The following is a 24,836-nucleotide window of genomic DNA, read 5'->3' on the forward strand; positions in this document are numbered from 1 at the left end:
TTTGCCCAGAGTGGAGTTTTTTGGATGTCTGGTGTTAAATTCACTAAAGTGGTGCTTTAGATCAGGAGAGGCAGAGGAGAGAATCTGTGCAGAAGAGAAGGGGCGCAGAAATTCAGACCACCCCCATGCTTAATTGGGCCTGCCTTCGTTTGACACACATCAAGTATTAGGTTAAGTACCTTTTATGGATAATTGGAAAGTGTAAATTGACTGTAATTGTGCCTGCCATGGCTATTATGCACATTTGTAACCTCACTTAAGCAAATTAATTCAAAAGAGACTCCTGATTGTTCTTTTTTCCCCTTCACTTCATACATCCTGGAAAGAAAGAAAAATAATGGTTGTGTTTGCAGATGCATAGCATATAGATTGAAGGAGTGTATTTACAGTCGAAGTAAAATTTTTAGCCCTCCTGTGAATTATTTTTTCCTTTTTCAAATATTTCCTAAATGATGTTTAACAGAGCAAGGGTTTCTTTTTCACAGTACTTCCTATAATATATATATATATATATATATATATATATATATATATATATATATATATATATATATATATATATATATATATATATATATATAATTTTTTTTTTTTTTATTTTATTATTATTATTTCGGGTAAAATAAAAACAATTTTTAAAATAATTTTAAGGTCAATATTATTACAATTTTTTCGATTGTCTACAGAACAAACAATTGTTATACAATGGGTTTTATTTTAACGATTTAGGCATAAGGTCTAAAGTGCATAGCGCAAAAGCATTAAGAGCCTGTCTGAATCCACTTTTGCTATTTTAAGGATGGAAAATATGAACTGAACTTAAACACTAAAACCTGAACCACACTGTTCCAGTTACTATGACCATTTATGTGAAGCTGCTTTGACACAATCTACATTGTAAAAGCGCTATACAAATAAAGCTGAATTGAATTGAATTGAATGGTTTGTCCCCCGGCACATGATCTTACAGGGTTGTGCTTATTCCCCTAATGAATCATGGGTGTGTTTTGAGTATAACGTGCATTAAACCAATTAAAGACTCATCTCTCATTCTCTTTAAGAGTTAGTTGTGTCCTGCAACAGCGCATTTGCTATTTACATGGTGGACCTTGTGAGTTGAAAACCTGAATGCTTCACTAGCAAGAAAACAGATAAACAGACCATCTGCAGTGCAAGAATAAAGCCTGAGCCTCCTCCATTCAGCCTTTTTACTTTCTCTTTACTTTACTTTTACTCTTTACTTTACTCCTTTACTTTCATGGAGAAAGCAAACAGTGTTGTAAGCACTCCACTGAAGACACCCATCAGCCTCCATATGTAATTTTGCTTGGTAAGTGCAAAGATTTGTTTCAAAACTATTTCTAAATTTCAGTTCTTATTTCCAGCAAACAAATAAATTAACAATGGTAACGAAGTGTGGTTAAAAATCTTCCAAATCTTATGGCCCATAAGGTGATGCAAACATCTCCAAAACCCAACAGGTGGACAAATATAAACTTATTTTTATTAAAACAAATATAAATATGCATGTAGTAAATAATACTGTTAATACCAATAACATTGTCAAAAATAAACTGAAAAAAAGCAAGCAAACAAACAAACAAACAAACAAAAAACTCGGACACAAAAAAGGCATTTTAATATATATATATATATATTTTTTTTTTTATATGTAAAGATGTTTCTTTATTGATGTACATCTTGTGTGTTTTAAGTAATGTGTAAGTGTTTTAGACCTGCATAGGTGCAAACTATTTCGCTCTGCGCTGGACTTAAGATCAGCTCTTAGTTGATCAATGGCACAGTCTATTTCAGTTTATAAATATAGCAACACGCCAACAATGCACCTTAACACACCTCCCTTTTAGACCAGAAAATGTATTTTTTTATTTAAACAACGTGGCACAAAACGTGAAAATTACAGTTGAGCTGGTCTGCCATACACATCTTGCATTGGGTTTATGATATAAATTGCCTACATAGTTAACCAAATTAATCTAGTTAAGCCTTTAAATGTCACTTTAGGCTAAATACTAGTATCTTGAAAAAATATCTAGTAAAATATTACGTATGTGCTGTCATCATGGCAAAGGTAAATAAATCAGTTATCAGAAATGAGTTATTAAACTTATTATGTTTAGAAATTTGTTAAAAAAAAAAAAAATCCGTCAAGGAGAAATTGGGGAAAATTATACAGGAGGGTTAATAATTCTGACTTCAACAATATGTGTGAGAAAGAGTGTATTTGTGTGTGTTAGAAAATCTCTGGATAATTTGCAATAAACAGCCATTGCCTGAGTGGCTCCAGGTAATAGTTGTCAGATGAATTAACTTCTACCTGTCAGATCCTTGGAAAAGTACTCATCGTTTCTGTGAACTAAAGTGGAAGTGAATTAGTCCCTCTTCAACACAACCACAAGAAACTTGTGCCTTTCTTCTCCAATAATAGGCCTCAGGAGGCAAAAATAGATAAGGGACATTATATTGTGTGAAGTTTTCCAGCTTCACGTCAGGCTTTATAAAACAGATTCCTAAAACGAATGTCTGCATCTGCGTGATCTCTGAATTAGTACTTCTTATAAATAAATTATATTTTTAACTTATACCTTACTATAAAGCACACAGGGTTAAAAAAAAAAACTGCACTGCTAAGAGAGAAAGACAGAGAGAGAGAGAGAAAAATAGAGAGAGAGAGAGAGAGAGAGAGAGAGAGAGAGAGAGAGAGAGTCATACTGTTGTATAACATACAACATACCATTTAATTGATACTTGTTTTAGCTATAGCAGCATTAAAAATAACTTTTTTTTTTACAAACATAAGTCACCAATCTTTATCAAATATTTTACGTTTAAAGGGGTGGTCCACTACGATATTATATTTTAAACTTCAGTTGATGTGTAATGTAGCTGTGTGAACATAAACAGCATCTCTGAATGTAAAATATTCAAAGTTTAATGCAAAGGGAGACCTTGATTTGTACAGAGTTAGCTTAGCAACGCCTACAATTAACGAATTTTGGGGACTACAAAAAATACTTCCGCCCCCTGTGAGATCACAAAAGTTCGTTATTGCGCATCCCACACTGCGCAGGTAAAGGCCGTGGCCAGAGGCGCTGTAACGTTACTGCAGAGAGAGAAATGCCATCCTGCTGTTTCCACAGAGCTGTTCTGTTTCTGTTGTTGGGCTTCCAAATGACACGACCCAAACACAGAAGTGCTTACAGTTCAATATTAATTATGTTCCAGAGAACTATAAAATACATAGCAAGCATGATTTGACAAAACACAGCTTCCAGAATCTCTCCCAGTTCAGTGCTGGATTCAGTTAAAATCTCCTCAAAGATGGAGCAAGGAGACGCTGTGAACTCTGAGTCATGACCTGTAAGTGTTTTTATTTGTTAAAATTGATCATGACATGTACAGTGTCTAACTTTAACGGTGTGTTGTAGCAAAGATGTAAACAACGGGAAATTATGGTAACCGCTAACGACTTAGCTAACGTTACAAATCCATATTTATCAAACGGCTGTAAACGCACACACACACATACACATACACGCACTCTTGGCCAGCACCTGTGTCTCTCTGTGTGAGACGGCAGAATTTCTCTCTATAGGCAGCTATGCTATGCGTTTTACAACTCGGACAATAAAGTCGCAAAAGATATGTGAACGATTCATGTTACTTACACAGGCATATTCCCCATATGCATGAAAGACGTCCTGTAACGCATTGATTTAAAAAAAATACAGCAATGATTTCCCAACTGGAGTGTAACATCAAAAACAAATCAATCCAGGCTCACAAAGGTCTCATCTCACATCTTGTGCTTTATTCTGTCACCACAGAAAATAACTTAATCCGAGCATGAGAGAAAAAGAACAATAAAAATCTCTCCCGCGCACATGCGCTTCTCGTGTTACAAATACTTCATCGTATACACGCATAAACACACTAAAAGGCACAGAAACAGTTAAAGGAGCCGCATCCCATTTTCACTCGTTACAGACACGTGTTGACTGACTGACTGTTTACACAAAACACGCGTGCTTGTCAGGGCGTGACGTGAAGCCGATCGGCGTATCACAGCATATTATGATGATGACCAATCAGAGTCACTTGAGGGTGGGCCTTTTAGAGGAACTAGGAAATATGACAGTCGTTTTCATGTTAGCTGAGTAGCTGTGTATAATCAAAGTGAGATTTATGAAAAAATAACACGATTTCCTTCAAGTTAAACATGAGCACACATTGCTTTGCATCTTATTAACACAACCAAGCCTTAAAAATAACATTCTGGACCACCCCTTTAAAGGATCAGTTCATACAAAAATGTAAATTTTGCTATTAATTACCCTCATATTGTTCCAATTCTCTGAGACTTTTGTTCATTTTTAGAACACAAATTAAGATATTTTAGATTAAATTCGACAGCTCTTTGACCCTCAATAAACAGCAACGGTCTCAAAACACTCAAATGTAATCAAACGAAGCTCCAAGAACTTTTTTGCGCACCAAAACAAACAGTAAACCAACTCCAGCTATGTTTTTGGCATCAGATAAGGGTGCATGTTTACTATGGCCAATCAGGCCCGGATTGGCTAATCGGGAGGACCGGGATAATTCCCGGTGGGCCAGTCTGTTTTTTGGTCGCGAGGGCCGGTGTCCCTAGCTCTAGAATCTGTTGTTCTCAGCAGTCACACTTTTTGAATTTATTTATTTATTTACTTCACAGCCTTCTTATTCATTATTTTACCGCAGCTCTGCTATTTTTATCTATTTTCTCGCAGCCTCGTGAGCAAGATGCAGCCTGCAGGTTAATGATGATATAACTCAGATTTGTCACCTCTCAATGTATAGCTGTTGTGGTCCAGTGGTTAGCACGTTAAGTTATGATGTTACTGACCTGGGTTTGATCCTTGTCTGAGTATTTTATTTTATCTTTTCATTTTTATTGATAAGACATATAATACTGTTAGGGTTGTTAAACATTTGAAGTTCTAAAGCAGCTGTTTTCTCAAAAAAAAAAAAAAAAAAAAAAAGACGTGATAGTGTAATTAGAAACTGAATTGGAAATGACCTTATTTTAATATAGTCAGTCGTGAACTGAGGTGGGTCGGTCTGAGGCTTGAAACTCCAGAGCTGAAAAGGAGTCCCACTCCGGCCCTGTGGCCAATGAACCCTTTTCACATTTCTGGGTTTCTCAGTAGCAGAAGCCGTAATAGTTGGGTAAACTTAGAGCACAGTGACTGAGAGAGTACAACAAATCATTATTTTACAATGCCATTTGTTAGAATAATAAGAGAAAAACTCCACTATGGTATTATTAAGACTTTCATAAAATAGAGAACAACGTCAAATTTACTGTCTCAACCATAGATACTGCATTTCAAAAACCTCACAAAATCTGTAATTTATTGTTTTGTAATTTAAAAGATGATATGATAACTACATAAATGCATATAAATGTGTCTTTTTAAAATTAAAATATTAAAAACTTTCAAGGATTTGAGAGGATGATGGTCGTTAAATGCGTAATTAAAGTATTGTGAAAAGGGTCCAAATGATGCTTGCATATAACGCTGATGACTCTAATGGCAAATTTGTCATACTGCCAGAAGTAAACAAACACACATTGACATTACACAGGAGAAAAAAATAGGCAAATAAAGTCATTTTTACAGTTTTTTTTTGGTGCACAAAACTGTTCTTGGAGGTGACTGCCGTTGAACCACTAAAGTCACAGGGGATGTTTTGACAATGTTTTGTTTCTTTTCTGGACTTTGAAACCTCTTGTAACCACATTGTTGTATATGGAGGATGAGAGAGCTCTCTGGTTTCATCCAAAACAGGAATGTCCAAACTTTTTCATATGAAGGGCCAAAAACCAAATATCATTGTGAGTCATAGGCCGAAGACACATTTACCAAACTATTTTACATTAAAGTCGCCATGGGTAATTTTCTAATTTATTTCATAATATTTAAAAATGTTGCCCTATTTACATTTCTGGAGATCGCAAATTATGAGGAATGTAAATTTAAAACACTAGGGGGCGGTATGACGGTGTTCTTTTTTGAGCTTACCAGCTGATCGCTTACCTCCATTTGGAAGGCTTTTCCGCTGTTACCAGTTTGCCCAGTGGCTCATCACATACATTGGAAGATTTGTGACGCAGGGCAGAGTTGATGACGAGGTTTGAGTTTGGCGAAGAACAGTTGCAGAAAGAACGTAACACAAAAACAAAAGCCAAAAAATAAAATAAACAAGTACATAACAGGGCAATAATGTGGTAAAATCTGAAAATGTGGTAGAAGTGATGGCTTTTCTTTTTCTGGATTGCTTTTGAAAACATTGTCAGTTGGGTTTAGGGAAGTGAGTAGGTGCTGGTCAATTGGTGCTTTTGAAAACACTATTGGTTGGGTTTAGGGAAGGAGAAGAGTGGAGAGATTGCTCAGTCAGTCAGTCAGACGACAGCAGCCTCTGGTGGATTTATGCGAGAACAGCAGGTGTGAATGACACTCGCGAGAGAAATTTGAGATCTCAAAAAGCCTAAACAGCGACCTCTGGTGGGTTCGCGAAAACAAAAACTGCAAAAAAAAAAAAAAAAAGATCCTGGGATGCATTTGATGTTCTCTAGAAATGTATACAGGTGTACGTAATCAGAATGAGCCTTGGTTGTACTTCAACCTATTGTTTTTTTTTCAATTTATACACATTTAATCATTTCAGCCATGCAACTATTTCCACATGCTATTTTTATCTTACTGTATAGCATGTGATTATGCATGCGTTTAATTCAGATCTTTTCAAAGGATCATTTCACAATATCTGATGTGTTATTTACCATAACCGTTTCATAACAGCATGAGGGTGAGTAAATGACAGCATAATTTCTTTTTTTGGCTGAACTATCTCCTTAAAGGCCGCATTATAAAATAAAACACGTCTCTGAGATTAAAGGCGGCGGTGGCGTTGATAAGCAATAACCAGCTCAAATTGTTTGCATAAAGCCTTAGACATATTTATGTGTTATGGGTAATGACTCCTCTGTCCACTACGGAATTAGCCACGATGTTTTTCCACAGGCGGGTTTTTGACCTTGCTCTCCATTTTTCCCGCATCTTCATTCTCAGCTCAAGATAAACAACGGAGGAAAAAAAACTCTTTCAGCTCCGTGCAGATCTGAATCAACAGGAGATTAAAAAATAATCAGAGAGGGGAGTTATTACTGCGTACCCATCAGCGTTTTTGAGGGCCGCATCAGCCTCCTGCCTCAAAGGAGTCCGCAGCCGCAATTAAGCTAGGTCAAAAAACACACAACAAACAACAGCCATCCAACGCCCGGCGAGTCCGCCTGTGAAGGACGCTAAGAAACGCACTGTCCACATTTTCTAGGTGTAATATTGTGTTTGATGTCAGCTTCACTGCAACAAATGCATTTGTTGTTTCTTTACAACCTGTGAACAGTGCCTTACTTATACCCAGACTTCTTGTTTGAAGGTTAAACTCGCTCACACAGTGTGAACAGTGTGCTAAAGATGAAATGTCAAATTGGTGATGGCTGATGCTCAAGAAGGCACTGAGAAGCTTTTATATTGGGATCACAACAGAGAAAGGTGAAAAATAAAATGCTATGCTGTTTTTATACTTAACTTGGAAAGCTTGCTTTTGCCATTAGATAGAAAATTAAATGAATTGGGATTTTTATTTTTACATTGTTTTAAAATTTTATCTCACAATTCAGACTTTTTACTCTGTATTGTGAATTTTGACTTTCAATTATAAGTTAAAACATGCAAATTCTGTGAACATTCAAAAAAACTACATTTTGCAAGGTTAAAAAATGCAGTATAAGATGTTTTATCTATACACTTGGAAAAAAATGTAATATTCAATTTCAATTCAAATTCCCATATGTTTGACAACCCTTATTATCATATTTCTCTGCTATAAATGTACTTCCTGGGGTCTAATGTGACTTATCTTGCATGTAACTGTATGTATGTAACTTGCATGTTCCCTTTTTTCTTTCACGCTTTGACCTTCACGCTAACGCCCCATTCACACAGGGCGTCAGCCCCATAATGCCCCATTCACTTTGAATAGGTGATGTCAAGCTTTGCCCCACTGCGCCACTTCAAAGGCGATGCTCGCTGCAGATGTTGGGACTTGCTCAACTTTCAATCGCCAACGGAAGTGTCAGCCAATCAGATCGCTGTATGCAAATACACCAATTCAGACATTGGCCTAATGCTGACTAATTTCATTAGCTGATGCTGCTATGAGGTTCGCGTCAGACCCAACTTCAGACACGCCCTCTTTCAAGTGTTGATGCTGAAGCCTTGCGTGAATGGGCCGTTAGTGTGCTAGACTAGGCCACCACAGCACTATCACTGATTGTAACACCCATTATCGTTGTGTGTGTATATATACACATACTTTTTGGCCATATATATATATGATCTCTCTGTAGTGACATCTGTACTTGGCATAAAAATAAAGGACAAAAAATGCTGTATATAAAACAATAACTTTTTTGCAATTTCAAGTTTATACTGCACAATTTTTATTTCAGAATTTGTATCCTGCAAGTTTAAATTCATTAACTCAAAATTCTGAAGAATATCATCAGTGTTACAAGTAAAGCGAGTAACATAATAATATTACTTTTCCAAGTTACCAGTAAAGTAACGCATTACTTTAAAGAAATTATGTAATCATAGTTGAGTTACTTATTTAAAAATGTATTGCGAGTAATTTTTTATATTAATTAATTAGCTTTTTAAAAAAAAATAAATAAATAAATTGCTAAATTAAAACTAGTGTAATTACATTGAACCACACTCAATGAGAGAATGAGCTTCCCACGGGAACAGACTGAAACCAAAATGGCAGAGCCTTACATTTCTGAGATGGAGGTTTTCTCATTATTTAAAACACATGGAAGAAAAGGGGATTATAGTCTTTTTGGACAGTGATTTTACTGAACTAATAAGACAAAAATTCAAAGCTGCAAACAAATTGCTTTCAACTTTCATTAATCTGTATATACACCATATATACCATCAGGAAGTTTTTTGAAGGTAACATTATTACATTTTGAATTAGTTTTTTTTTAAAGGTAAATGAAGTTAAAAGTTATACAGTTTGTTGTTAAATGCAGAACTCCTTTATTAAAAAAAGAAAAATACCCTGCAAGATCTTCAAGAAATCAAACCCACAGGCAGGTATGAAAAAGTAACACAAAACTCACTCAAAAGTAATGCAAGTAACACTTTCCATAAAAAGTAACTATGTAACACAATATTTACTTTTTTAGGGGGTATCTCAGAATTGTAATGCATTGCTTTTAAAAGTAACTTTCCCCCAACACTGTAAATTTATGTAGAATTATGACTTTTTATTGTGCAATTTGCATTGTGCCTAAAAACTTGCAATTTGTTTTCAAATAGGTAGAATTAAAATCTATGAATGCAAGAATTGCTAGAAAGCCTACTGATTTTATAATTGTGAGAAATTGTATTCCTGGCCATTTTCTTTATCAAAATTGTGACATTTTCTCACATTTGCAGGTTTGCAAAATTACAAGAAAAACAATTACGATAGTTTGGTTTTGAGTTCATATTTTTAAAATTATGACCCTTTTTTCGAAAACCATGAAGTGAAAATGTCTATCTACCTTTAATGTTTTAAAACACTTTTTGTAATTTATTTATTATTTACTTCCAATTATGAGTTAAAAACCTGCAAATTCAATGAAATTTTGATTAAAAAACTACAAATTGCATATATATCAAAACATTCTGAGGCAGAATTATTAGCCCCCTTTTGATATTTTTTTCTTTTTAAAATATATTTCAAATGATGTTTAACAGAGCAACAATTTCACAGTATGTCTGAGTATATTTTTTCTTCTGAAGAAAGTCGTTTTATTTTATTTTGACTAATAAATGCAGTTTTTAATTTTAAAACTCCATTTTAAGGACACAATTATTAGCCTCTTTAAGCTATATTTTTTTGATAGTCTCCAGAACAAACTGTCGTTATACAATAACGCCTAATTACCCTTGCCTGCCTAGTTAACCTAATTTATCTAGTTAAGCCTTTAAATGTCACTTTAAGTTATATAGTAGTTTCTTGAAAAAGATCTAGTCAAATATTATTTAATGTCATCATGGCAAAGATAAAATAAGTGAGTTATTAGAAATGAGTAATTAAACTTATTATGTTTAGAAATATGTTGAAAAAAATGTCTCTCCGATAAACAGAAATTGTGTGTGTGTGTGTGTGTGTGTGTGTGTGTGTGTGTGTGTGTGTGTATATATATATATATATATATATATATATATATATATATATATATATATATATATATATATAATTTTCTGTGGCAAAAAGTGGACTTCCATATAGCACAAATGCAAAATCTCATTCACACTCATTCACACAATCTCACAAACACACACTGCAATGGACTTGAAGAACGTAGATATCCAGACGAAAATTAAATCCCCACACATTTTGATATGGTAACACACACACACACACACACACACACACACACACACACACACACACACACACACACACACACACACACACACACACACACACACACACACACACACACACACACAAGCAAGTATACACATTATTGTTATCCAGCCTCACCAGACGAGCATGTCTTGCCAAACACCTGATACTCACAGATACTGGCTGACTTTCTAGAGAATTTGAGATAAATCCTCAAATATAAACAGTAACGCTTTGATTCTTTGGCTCAGATGAACCCGCATCTACAACTCCCACAGAGCTAAAGCTGGAAATGTGTAAGTTAATGTATTTATATTGATCGCGATCATGCTGCCAGAATCAGTCATTATTGACTTTTGCTCTTCTTTCACAAGACACGGAATCATTCACTCGATCTATAATGAGTAAGCATGTATGTAATTCAACCATCATCTGAAGATCAAAGCTGCTTCAGTCTATACTATTTGTGTGTGTGTGTGTGTGTGTGTGTGTGTTCTTTTTATACTGTTAATATTACATCACTGACATTTTTATGGAAAGTCAGTATTTTAATTCAGAGAAATCAATTATCAGTTTTCCAAATAATTAATTTAGTAAATTATTTATACAATACATTTGTACTTTATTTTGTATCTTATATTTACCCAAATAAATCTAAATAGAAAGCCAAAATGAAGACTTTACTAGCCTTACTAATACCTACATGTATTGCATGCATAATATATACTTATGCTTTCTAAATTGTTTAGCTCTTACTTCATAACATTTCTAGGTAAATTAGATAATGGTGCAAATATAGGAATTTTGTAATATCTTTCAGAAACACTTCAGCATTTATCTGCAACATGTATCTTACTAAAGCCTATTTTTTAGAACACCTTTTTTTCCTCATCACTTGATGAATTCTGGCTGCCAAGATTGCTAGAAAATATATATAAATAAATAAATAAATAAACAAATATAGGGCGGCACAATGGCTCAGTGTTTAGCACTGTATCCTCACAGCAAGAACGTCGCTGGTTTGAGTCCTGGCTAGACCAGCTAACTTTTCTGTGTGGAGTTCATATTTTCTTGGCGTGGGTTTCCTCCGGGTGCTCCGGTTTCCTTCACAGTCCAAAGACATGTGCTATAAGTGAATTAGGTAAACAAAATTGGCCATAGTGTATGTGTGTGTGTGTGTGTGTGTGTATGTGTGTGTGTGTGTGTGTGTGTGTGTGTGTGTGTGTGTGTGTGTGTGTGAGTGAGTGAATGCGAGTGTATAGTGCTTCCCAGTACTGGGTTGCAGCTGGAAGGGCAACCCCTGCATAAAACTTTTGGAAATAGTTGGAATAGTTGGTTCATTCTGCTGTTATAAATCAGGGACTAAGACAAGGAAAATTAATTGATGAATAATTAAACAAACATGCAATAGTATTTGAAAGGTGGTGTAAATAAATCTCAACTCATTATATTTAGTTTTTTTATTTCATGGGATCACTAAGGGTGCACTCACACTAGGCTATCCGAACCATGCCCGGGCACATTTCCTGGTTTGGTTGATGAGTGTGAGTGCTCTGAATCACTCCGAGTTCAGTTGGCCGGCCCTGGCCAAGTTGGAAGAGATGTGCCAGAGTGGTTCAGTTGGCTTTGGCACAGTACGCTTGTAGTAAGTTCTCTTTATTCTTTTTATTCTCCATTTCCACCTGGGGATACTTATCTCGAGGTCCTCAGATTATGCGGAGTCACTGATTGGACCCAAGACCAGCGACGAGATGATCCCAAAGTGTCCATATCCGGGACCAGGCCGTATCCTGAGCTGCTGCTGCTGCGCTGTTGGTCATAGGGGAGTGAAGAGCATGAGACTGATTCCAGTGGTGCTCCAGGGACAGACGAGTCTTCGCTGAGGCCAGCTTCCAGCCTCCACTGCTGAGACTGCAGCTCTGCACAAGACTTTTGGCCAGCGGAGAAATTAAAATGGTCGTGCCGAACTGAGTCTGGTACTCTCAAGGTTTTTTTCTTCACTCTCCTATTGGTGAAGTTTTTTTCCCTCTCCGCTGTCGCCACTGGCTTGCATGGTTCAGGATCTGAAAAGCTACTCAACGATGAATTTGCTCTTCAGTGTTTGGACTCTCAATATTGACTTCAAACCACACTGAACTGAGCTAAACTAAACTGAACTTAAACACTAAAAACTGAACTACCCTGATCCAGTTACTATGACCATTTATGTGAAACTGCTTTGACACAATCTACATTGTAAAAGCGCTATACAAATAAAGCTGAATTGAATTGAATTGAATTAAGTGCAAAGCACTGAGCACAAAACTAAGTTGGCAACACTGGTTGTAAATCGGTCAGATTTGACCCGAACATGAAAGAAAGGTTAAATAATGATTTAATTAAAGTATGTCCCTGTAAGAAAACATCATAAATAATTGAAAACCCAGCGACTACAATAATCAAAACTTTGGGAACAACTGTGGTCGGAACCAAAGTTCACAGAACTGTGATCTTTGGACTCCTCTCAAGCAGTGGACTTCTACATTCCGATTGCTTGCTGCCAAACCGTGGCATAGCCCATTACCACCAATTTGACTTTATTCCAACTCTCCTTGACACCCAGACTGGCGAAGACGCACCGTGCCGCTCCTCACCGCGGGCTCCTATTGAAAATGAACAACTTCAGGCTACATTGACGCCCTCGCCACTTTCAGTGTGAACGCACAGTAAGTGTATTTATGCACACACACATTATAACCGGCTATTTTCATAGAACTCCATATAAAAGCCAGACACTTTTTATTTGCACAGGCCTATCTACAGGGTTAATGTTGCCAACTGATGATCAACAGTAAAAATTACACATTTTAACTTATCCTAACAGGGAAAACCATTCATTAAATGCTGTCATGGCTTTGCATTAAAAAAAAAAAAAAAGTGATTATAATTGAAGTCAATGGGGAAAAACAGTTACATACATTACACAAGAGTAATCAATTTGAGCAGTATGCAAGGGTTAAGAAAATCTGCTCTGAATGCCCACCCTGTATTGACCAAAATGCATCTTAAAACTGGCTGTAAACAAGACCCTATGCAATGAATATGTTAAGGGTGACATGTTTATGTGCGTCACACAGATGACGCGGGCCAGATGTTTTCTAGCCCCTCAGACCAGTCAAAGTAATCGCATTTGACACTTGATGCACAAACAGTTTTCGCACATACGACGCATTTATATTCATGCGATGCTCACACACCTCAGTAACTTATGAGCAAGCTCAGCATCCCATGCTTTTATCAGATAAGACAAATCACCATGAGGAGTCCGCTCGGCACGACAGAACGCGTCAGTAGGCCTTTACTCTACTGGCCCAATGCATGGCTGTCTCAGCGAGCACCAAACTGCCCATTCAATGTGCACAAAAGCAATAACACAACAAATAACAGCACAAATGCACTTGAGCGCCTTAGGCAAAGGGAGCTTATCTGAGTCTTCTGCAGAAAGGAGTTAACTTTGTCTGCTGTTAGGAGGAGCCCGGCTACTTTATCTCTCTTATGCATTCGTCTCCCCATGTCGCTTCAACAAGCATCGTTTTAAGATAATTACCGACAGTTAATTCGATATGTGCTTTTGCATGCTCCGCCAGTCTGAGGACCCTTATCTAGCTGTACCGCCAGGAAGAGTGAGGGGGGGTGGATTTATGGAGAGGCTCCGACTGTGATCGTAATACAATGAGCTAGATATGTGAATATGTGTATTTATAGGGCCTCCCGAAAAATATCTTTGGACATTTCAGCCGCACTTAAAGTAATAGCTTACCCAAAATGAAAATGACCACATCATTGGTCAACATAGGCTTATTTTAAAAATGTAGGCCTATATACATTTTTGGAGATTGTAAATTATGTAGCCAGAAGTACCTATGGCTGCATTTCATCTTTAAAATTAATGCTACATGGTGATGTGACGCTGCTCCTTTTCACGCTAGCAGCTGACTGTTTAGCTCCATATGGACTGCTTTCCCGCTGTTACCAGTTTGTCCAGTGGCTTGCAGCGTACGTCAGTGGACTTGAGATGCAGAGAAGAATTGACCGCGATGAGAGGGTTCGAGTCTGATGAAGAATAGTTCCAGAAAGCAAGTAAGACAAAAGCAAAAAAACATAAAATAAACAAGTAAATAACACAGTGAGTATGTGGTTTGAAAACATTGTCGGTTGGGTTTAGGAAGTGGGTGCGTGGGCAGGTCAGTTTGTGCTTTTGAGAACGGTATGACTGTTTCTCAATATGCATTCTTCAGTTATCTTGTGTCCTTAAGTTCTCATATAACATCATCATCAACCGCCAAAGTTCAGTACCAAAACTCAAGACCGCAAGAACGGAGGACGTGTCAAAGTTCCCGGATGCGTTCTTGGTATCGATGATGCACTGAACTCACTCTAGAAGTCCCAGAAGTCATTGTGACTGAATCAGTGGTGGATTTAGGCATGGGCAATGTGGGTGATTGCCCAGGGTGGCATCTTGCTAGGGGTGGTATGTGGACACCCCCCGGTCATCTCTTTTGTCCGCAACCCCCCCTGCTCTTCACTTTTATCCATGACACATCACCACCCCTGCTGTTCACTTTTGTCCTTGGCAAACAACTTACACCCTGCAACAACTGCCCCTGCTCTTCTCTTTAATCCGTGAAAGGCTGGCACAAACATTGTGAGGGTTGCATGACTGTCATTTGCCTAGAGGGCCAATTACGCATGCGCCGCTACTAGACTGAATAAAGAGCAAACAGGTCAGTGGATAATGCAGTCAATATGGGACTGCATTATGTTCTGCAACACCTAGACAGACCAGGGACCTTTGTGAGGATCTTGTTTGTTGACTTCAGCTCGGCTTTTAACACTATCATCCTAAAACTTCTCCTGCCCAAATTGAACTCAGCTCTCTGTGCCCATCTCTGTCTGTCAGTGGATCAACAGCTTCCTAACGGACAGGCAGCAGCTGGTGAAGCTGGGAAAATTCTCATCCAGTACCCGCACAATCAGCACTGGTGCCCCCCGGGGGTGTGTCCTCTCCCCACTGCTCTTCTCCCTGTACACAAATGACTGCACTTCAAAGGACTCCTCTGTCAAACTCTTGAAGTTTGCAGACGACACCACACTTACCGGCCTCATTCAGGATGGTGATAAGTCTGCTTACAGGCAAGAGGTTAAGGAGCTGGCTGTCTGGTGCAGTCACTACAACCTGGAGCTCAACACGCTCAAAACAGTGGAGATGATAGTGGACTTGAAGAGAAAACCCCCTGCTGTTGAGCATCATGGACAGCATTGTGGCAGCAGTGGAGTCATTCAGGTTCCTGGGCACCATCATCTCTCAGGACCTGAAGTAGGACACTCACATTGACTCCATTGTCAAAAAAGCAGAGGCTGTACTTTCTTCATCAGCTGAGGAAGTTCAACCTCCCAATGGAGCTGGTGAAACAGTTCTACACCTCCATCATTGAATCAGTCATCTGCACATTAATAACTGTCTGGTTTAGCTCAGCAACCAAATATGACCTCCAAAGACTTCGCTGAATAGTTTGGACTGTTGAGCGAATCACCGGTACAAACGAAACACCCTCCCTACTTCCCAAGAACTGTACTTATCCAGAGCGAGCAAAAGGGCTGCCAAAATCACTCTGGACGGCTCACACCCAGCACACAGCCTCTTTGAACTTTTACCTTCTGGTCGAAGCTACAGAGCACTGTGCACCAGAACAGCCCGACACAGAAACAGTTTCTTCCCTCAGGCAATCCATCTCATGAACACTTGATAATAATAATTGTGGAACCAACATCACTACTTGCCATACACTTTTATACACATATACACTTATTTAACAACACTTTACATTTTGCACATAACAACACAATTTGCACATAACAGTTGCACATATAATGTTGTTTATAATAATATAGCTCTACATACACTTGTCTATTTGTATATTTGCATTTACTACTTACTGCTTTTTTTATATATTTATTATCTGTTTATTGTCCTGTCTCTGTTGCACTGAAGAAGCTCTGTCACGATAACAAATTCCTTGTATGTGCGAACACACCTAGTAATAAAGCTCTTTATAATTCTGATTCTGAAAGAAGGTGGGAAGAACAGCATTTTACATCAATTTCTCACTAATGTTCAGAGATATAACTTAGCATGAAAATCACAATAAAGGATGTTAATTTGCTGAAATTCATAATAAAATCTGTTTTATTTGTATTGTACAAAATACATGTGTAAGAATTTTGTGCATATTACATTGATTGAAAAGGGGAAAACGATAAATTGTTGCATGACTGCAATAAATTAATGTTTAAATTATTGAAGGTTGTGTGACCATCAGAAAGACCACAGGATCTTATTTCTCAGAGGAAGTGCTCTGTTCTCTTTGTTCTTTCAAGGTGACCTGGCAAGAATGGTCTTAACAAAAATGCAAGTACGTTCTCTGCTTTCTTGGAATTGAGAAACAGCCTATCTGTTGGATTTAGGGAAGTGGGTTGGTGGGTCATTCGTTGCTTTTGAAAACACTATAGGTTTGGTTTAGGGAAGGAGGAAGTGTGGGTCAGTCGATCGGTCAGTCAGTCAGTCAATCAATCAGTCAATCCGGTCTCTGGTAGATTTGTAAAAACAAAAACTGCCAAAAAAAAAAAAAAAATTTATTTGGTGCTCTCCAGAAATGTATGTATTGGTGTGTTTTTAAAATAAGTCTGGGTTATCATTGGTGCTTCTTTATGTGGTTTTAAACCTTTATGAGTTTCTTCTGTTGAGCAATAAAAGAAGATATTTTGAAGAATTGTGATTGCTCCTCTTTCATAGTAGAAAAGAAACATTACTATGGATTGAGTGCTTTTAATTTTTGTGTGAACTATCCCTTTAATGTCTGAATTTGGTTGCATTATATAAGTAAATATCAAACAGGCTCAATTTTTTTTCTATACTAATATAACTATTTAGGGTGTTTTGTTATTATTATAAAACCAACTGGGTCCCACATGAATGAAATCAGTTATTCTACAGTTCATAGAAAGGTCCTAACAGTTCATTAACTATGGACATTTCCCCCTAATCTTTGACAAAAGGAAACTTGCTTTGATCGATGTGATTAATATTTTACTATAGGAAATTTGCTTGCTTGTTTTATATCTTGAAAATAGCTGCCATGGCTTGATGTTTTGTTATATAATTGAAAGACATTCATATATTTTTAAAACATGGCTTAAGGGTCTAAATCATTTTTGAGGACACTTTATGTTTGTTGTTGAACATATCTTTCACATTAGCTTTCCAATACGGGTTAGAACTAAATTGTGTAAATCTACTAATCTTATAGAGTGCACTTATTGTGTAGATCTTACATTTTGAAATCATGACATGTCAGTACATTTGGATTTACATTGTGCAAGCAACTAAATATAAACTACCTTTAAACATACAATATGTGCTCATACCACTAAACCAATCCCTTACGTTAACATTTGCAATCCAACATTAATATTAGTACATCGTGCCTACCAATTAATACATTTTTGATGTAAGTACATAGGCAACATAGGCTCACTGGAAATAAGTGCTTCAACATAGATTTTATGAAACTGCAAAAGCGTACTTTATCATATGTACGATTGCAGATTAAAGTTAAAAATAAATGTAACAAGGCAATATTACTCCACCATCCTTAGTTCCTTTTCACACTAATGATATTTAAAGGGACATATTATTGACAAATAAAGAATTAGTTTCATGCAGTTCTTTGCACAACACCAAATCAATGCAAATTTGAAACATGAATCTTTAATCGAATACATTTGCCTCACCTGTTCCCTCTGTATAGTGAACTTTTCTGATGCGGTCAGTGTGCTCAGAAGCTCATTTTGTATGGTGTTAAATTTGATGCATAGTGCTCAGGTACAGGTCCTGTGAAGCACGGTTCCACAAAAGAGACAAAAGCAAAGTAAAACTACGGGGTTACACTGCATTCTTCATTTTTTATTACCCATACTTAAAATTGACCAATTTGACTAATTGACTAATTCAACTTATCCAAGTGCACACTCCTCCCATGTCTAATTCCTGCTGTGAATCAAACCTGCAATCTTTTGATTACAAATCCCATTCCATCATTAGGGCACAACCCCCCCCCCCCCCCCTTCTTTTACAATGTATTTTATATTTCACAAAAAAAATGTAGGCTAAGGCAAGTTTTTTTTTTTTTTTTTTTTTTTTTTTTTTGTTTAACCCGGTGTTTTACAAAGAAGTCACCAAATATAGAGGCACAAGAACAACATGATAAACTCCCACTAGTAAAACTTTATTCTACCAATGAAAGGATGGATTACACAATCAAATAAGAGATTAAATTAAAACACGAAAATAAATCAAAACGCATGAGGAAAATTAGGAAAAATCAAAGAATATTATGCAGTGGTTATTAATGCCTGCAGCTAACAGGTGTGTGCTTGTGCGTGTGTGTATAAAAGTAGTTGTGTTTGGCTTTCTTATAATTTATTTTTTCTCTGCTGGACGGTGTAGGGGTCTCAGCTTTGGGCTGAGTAAATCAAACACCTGCTGTTCTTCACTAGCACATGATGAAGACGAAAAAAAAAACACAAATACACACTGTTACACACTTAAAACGATCTTATCCAATTGCACCACACGAACAAACAGTTTTCGTTTTTTTTACACAATAACACAGACACACAAACTGGTTTTATGTGATTTATGAGGACTCTTCATAGGCTTAATGTATTTTATAATGTAAACACCATTCATTATATGGCCTTACTCTATTCCTACCCCTAAACCCAACTCTCATAGGACTGTAATTTTTTTATTACTGTTATTTTTGTTGTTGATGTGATTTATGAGGACTTTCTATGGATGTAATGCATTTATACTTTATTATTAGTATTTATATTTACTTTACCCGAAACCCAATCCTGACCGGACGTCTGATGTGGCAAACATTTGATGTGTAAAAACTCTGTTAAGTATGATTTTAAACCATTTTAAATTATGGGGACACAATGCATGTCCTCATAAATCACCTCTACATTATAATACCTGTCATGTCCATGCCATTATACTGTACAGATATGTGTATTCATAAATTACAAACAAGTACACACACAATGGCTCGTTTTTTGTGATTTATGAGGACTCTCCATAGGCATAATGCATTTTATACTCTAAAAACTGATTAATATACGGCCTGGCCCCACATCTAGAGTCAACACTCACAAAAAACCTGATGTGGCAAATGTTCAATGTGTAAAAACCTTGTTAAGTATGATTTTAAACTATTTTAAATTACGTGGACACAAGGCATGTCCTTATAAATCACCTGTACATTGTAATACCCATCCTACCCATGTCATTTGACAAATCTGTGTCCTCATATATCACACAAATAAGTACACACAACGGTTGGTTTTTGAGATTTATGAGGACTCGACATAGGCGTAATGCATTTTATACTCTAAAAACTGTTTAATATATGCCCTTACCCTACCCCTAAACCCAACACTCACAGGAAAAAAGCCTAATGGGGCAAATGTTTAATGTGTAAAAACCCTGTTAAGGATGATTTGAAACCATTTTAAATTATGAGGACACAAGGTATGTCCTCATAAATCACCTCTTCATTGTAATATCTAAGTCATAATTATGTAATTATACAAATCTGTGTCCTCAAAAATCACACAAATAAGTACACACACAATGGTTAGTTTTTTGTGATTTATGAGGACTTTCCATAGGCGTTGTGTATTTTATACTCTAAAAACTATTTAATATATAGCCTTACTCTACCCTTAAACCCAACACTCACAGAAAACCTGATGGGGGAAATGTTTAATGTATAAAAACCTTGTTAAGTATGATTTCAAGCCATTTTACATTAAAAGGACACAAGACCTGTCCTCATAAATCACCTCTACATTGTAATACCTGTCATGTCCATGCTGTTATACAAATTTGTGTCCTCATAAATCCCATAAACAAGTATACAAACACAATGGTTGGTTTTTGTGATTTATGAGCACTCTCCATAGGCGTAATGCATTTTATATTTTAAAAACTGATTAATATATGGCCTTACTCTACCCCTAAACCCAACACTCTCAGGAAACCTGATGTGGAACATTTTGAATGTGTAACAACCCTGTTGAATATATTTTAAACCCAAGGCATGTCCTCATAAATCACTTCAACATTTTAATACCAAAGTCATGCCCATCTGTGTCCTCACAAATCCCACCAACAAGTACAAACACACACATAGACTTTTGGTTTGGAGAGAAGTTGACTATCTTGAGGGATCAAACAGTGAGACCTGGTCTCATTCCTGCAGCACTGGCCAAATGCCCAGTCACACACTCACCACTGCCAACTCCTCTAATGAAGTTCGGTAATTAAGCGAGACCCTGAGACCCGAGGGTCTGTGTGTGGGTTGAATTTTTGGACTCAGAAATCTTCCTTTCGTCCCCTTCTCCTCCCAAAAAGCGGCAAGTTCTGTGATATTCCCAGAATCTCAAAAAACTCGAAAACACTTCAAACTCTTCCACTCATCTCCCACCTCAGTCTGAGGCTGCAGTACCTCTACATTGTCTAAACCTGCGGTGAAATCATCAGCTCCACAGGGCCTTTGTCTTCAATCCGGCTTTCACTCAAGCCTGCTTCTTGATTACAGTCAGACTTCACCCTGCAGTCCTCGGCGCGCTGGTACTGCATGATTGCGAAGCGCGTGCATGTCATATATGATCTGATGTAAGGAGTTTGACTGCGAGGCTGTCGGTGCTGAGCATTTTCCTCGGCTCGACGGGGGCTTCGGGGGGACTCTCGCTGCTCCGTCCGCCTGTAATGAGCCAGTGCTAATTATCCTCAAGAGACGCGGTGCTAACCTTGGGCTCGCTAGCCAAGGACTTCTATTAAACCCCTGCCAAGATTTACCACAGAGGAATTTATGCGTATTAATGAGACGATAACAGTACATTTTGGTTGAATGATATGTGGGAGCGCCGCTAACAAACAACAACTCTGTAATCAAATGTGGAAAGATATAAACAAGTCCAGGAGGTGCATGAACATGTTGTAAAGGCTGACGCAGGTCAAGTGATTGTTAACTTGATTTAACAGCTATTGGGAAAATACTTCCTCTCTAAACTCTTTCCCCCCACTAAAGTACTGTTGATTAAAGTAATGTGAATTGGTAGAGAGTGGTGTCATTGTTGATCATATATACATATCTTTCAAGGCCTCAGAATGTTTTGATGTAAACAGTGAATCTGTCAGAAGAGTCTTCATTTTATTAAAACTTTGTTGTGAATAAAAAGCAGAATAAACACTTGCATTCACACACACTCTTATACAATTCAGTTTATTCAATTCACCTATACGGCATATCTTTGGACTGTGGAGGAAACTGGAACACCTGGAGGAAACCCACACCAACACAGGAAGAGCATGCAAACTTCACATAGACTGCTTTTAGGTAGGACTTAAAGCAGTCACCTTCTTGCTGTGAGGGGAAGTGCTAACCCCTGAGCCACCGTGCCACATATTTTACTGTTCATTACCATTATATTATTTATAACATTTTTAAAAATGTTTTTCTTTTCTCTTCTTTTTTTTTTTTTTTTGACTTAAGATCTGTGGCAATTAATTATTTGTTCTGTTAGCTATTTGTTAAGTGAGATGGGAATGTTGAAGAATAGATGTATCTGTTTTTATCCAAATCCTACTGAGAATGCATAATATTTTTGTCAGGCCACCTGTTGAAAATGTCAGTATGAGTCACGTGAATTTATTGTGACAATAGCACCATTCATGTAACTGATATTGTATCACAAAATAAATGGATTTAAAACAGTGGTTGTTATGTATTTTATGTTATCATACCTTAATCAATCAATCAATCAATCAATCAATAAATAAATAAATAAATAAATAAATGGATTTAAAACAGTGGTTGTTATGTATTTTATGTTATCATACCTCAAAAAATAAATAAATAAATAAAATAAATAAATAAATAATAAAAATAATAATAAAATAATAATAAAATAACATAAAATAAAAATTGACAGTTTCTTCCCATAAAGTTCGATAAATTAATTTAAATTAATCTAAATTAAATTAAATTAAATTATGATTTATTTCAAATCAGGTACAAAGCCGAAAATAAAATAAAATAAAATAAAATAAAAAAATTAAATTTACATTTTAAAGTAATAATTTGTTGGTAATTTGATCATAAGTGGACATACAAACATGTAATTTTTTTAAAGAAACTTTCAATAATTTTTATACAAATCACATGAATAACAAAAAAGACTTCACTGTATCTTAAACAATTCAAATGGCAAAAATTCGCCTCACTCATGAAAGAGTTAATGAGGAATATTGAATGCGATGAATAGGATGACAGGCTAGTTCTGTAAATGTAGTCAAGTCAGAGAAGACAAGAACTATTCATAATATATAGCTTATCTTATAATGTAAAAGAGCACGGAGGCAATTTGAAGAAGCTCTTATTAAATTTACACATTTCCGCAGAAATATTAAATCTCGGCATACTTCCCCACAACCTCCTCATCTTGGCTTCTAATCAAGGAAATATTGACGAGCAGTTGGTAAATGCCCAGAAGGTCACCGAGACAGAGGAAAAAGATGTCAGGCATTTATGACTGTACAAGGAGTAGATTTTATCCAAGCATCTGACACAGGGAGAACACTGCAATTTAATGAAGACCATATTCAGTGCGCTGAATATAAAAAATGCACATATAAATAACCAATCTCTGGAATCTACAAACTACTATTTCTTTTAAAAGTTCTGCAGATGAACCCAAAGTCTTAAGCCACCAATGCGCAATGTAGATTTGTTAGATTTAAAACTGTGGTTTTGTTAAATATTTTTAAACTTCAGTTGATGTGTAATGTAGCTGTGTGAACATAAACAACATCTCTGAATGTAATTTACACAAAGTTCAATACGAAGGGAGATAAAAAAAAAAAAAAGTTGCAAACATTTTTAGAGGAAGCTAAAATGCCGTCCAAACACTGCTATTTCCACAGAGTTCATTCTGTTTCTGTATTTGGGCTTCCCAAAGACACAACACAAAGAGCAAAATGCTTACAATTTAATTTTAATTATGTTCCAGAAAATTATAAAAAGATATAGCCCTAGCATTTGACAAAGGACAGCTTCCAGAATCTCTCTCAGTTCGTTGCTGGATTCAGCTAAAAACTCCTCAAAGAACGTACAGCTCTGACCAAAATAGCAGAAGCTGTGGATTGTGAGCCACAACCTGTATTTTTATTTGTTAAAATTGATCAAACACATGCAGTTTCTAGCGTAAATGGTATGTCGTGGCAAGGACATAAACGAAGATGTAAACAACAGGAAATGCTGTTTGGCACCGCTAACAATTTAGCTACAAATTAATATTTATCCGTCAAACCGCTGTAAACACCTACAATCTTCACCAGTGCTGCAGTGTCTTTCTATGCGGCTGCTTTCTGTGCATTCTACATCTCAAATAATGAACTCGTAAAAGATATGTGAACGTTTCATATTACTTACCCATGCTTATAACCTAAATATATGTGAAGGACACTTGTCAGATTTTATTTAAGAGAGCAGGCATGAGGTTCAGCTGCGTCCTTTTCATTTTCTGTCTGATTCAGGTTCAAACTGCACTGTAAAAAAAAAAAAGAAAGTATTTTACAATTAATTTCCAGCAGCTGGGGTGGAGATGATTACGGATATTAAATTTTAAAAAATTACCAGAATTTTAAATATAAGGAAATTTATTTTATGGTAAACTTCTGTAATTTAACTGCCATTATTTTACTTTTTTTTTTTTTTAATTACGTAAAAAAACATAAAATTACAGATTTAACAGTTAAGGCCCGTACACACAGAGACGTTTTTTGCTCGCGTTTTCCATCAACGTTTAACGCCTCGCGATTAAATAACGGGCGTCAATGTGATCGTGCACACCAACGCGCAAAACGGCAGCCACAAAAGCATCATTTTGAAAAAAACGCCTCATGCTCGTTTTTTTGTTTTGACGCGCCGCGTCAAAATCTTCTCCACCAATCAGATCGGCACTTTTGCTCACGTGCACGGAGCTTCTGAAGTTACAATAAACAGCACTTGGAGGCACTCAAGCACTAAACTTTCAGTGCGAGCGCTCATAGAAGAAGATGCCTAGAGGCGATATGGAGCTGCTTATTGCTCTGGTGAACAATCATTTCTTCATCGCTAGAGCTGGAGCTG

The 24,836-nt window shown here is 36.6% G+C and overlaps 1 protein-coding gene and 1 long non-coding RNA gene across 2 annotated transcripts in view; one reads left to right on the forward strand and one right to left on the reverse strand.

The window, feature by feature from the left end:
- The window catches only part of LOC147834035 (cholinephosphotransferase 1-like), a 67,447-nt gene extending 43,194 nt beyond the window's left edge, over positions 1 to 24,253 (reverse strand). Inside the window, exon 1 of the mRNA XM_087280957.1 lies at positions 24,138 to 24,253. Coding sequence (XP_087137083.1) covers positions 24,138 to 24,141 — 4 coding nt within the window. The 5' untranslated portion in view covers positions 24,142 to 24,253. The remainder of the gene's footprint in view (positions 1 to 24,137) is intronic.
- On the forward strand, positions 615 to 5,044 carry LOC147840900 (uncharacterized). Its single transcript, XR_015508076.1, has 2 exons — positions 615 to 2,857; positions 4,316 to 5,044. It is a non-coding gene; the product is annotated as an uncharacterized LOC147840900 (long non-coding RNA).
- Positions 24,254 to 24,836: the final 583 nt, after the last annotated feature.

The sequence above is a fragment of the Danio rerio genome, chromosome 14 (genome assembly GCF_052040795.2).
Source record: "Danio rerio strain M-AB ecotype USA chromosome 14, GRCz13ab, whole genome shotgun sequence".
NCBI classification, from domain to species: domain Eukaryota; kingdom Metazoa; phylum Chordata; class Actinopteri; order Cypriniformes; family Danionidae; genus Danio; species Danio rerio.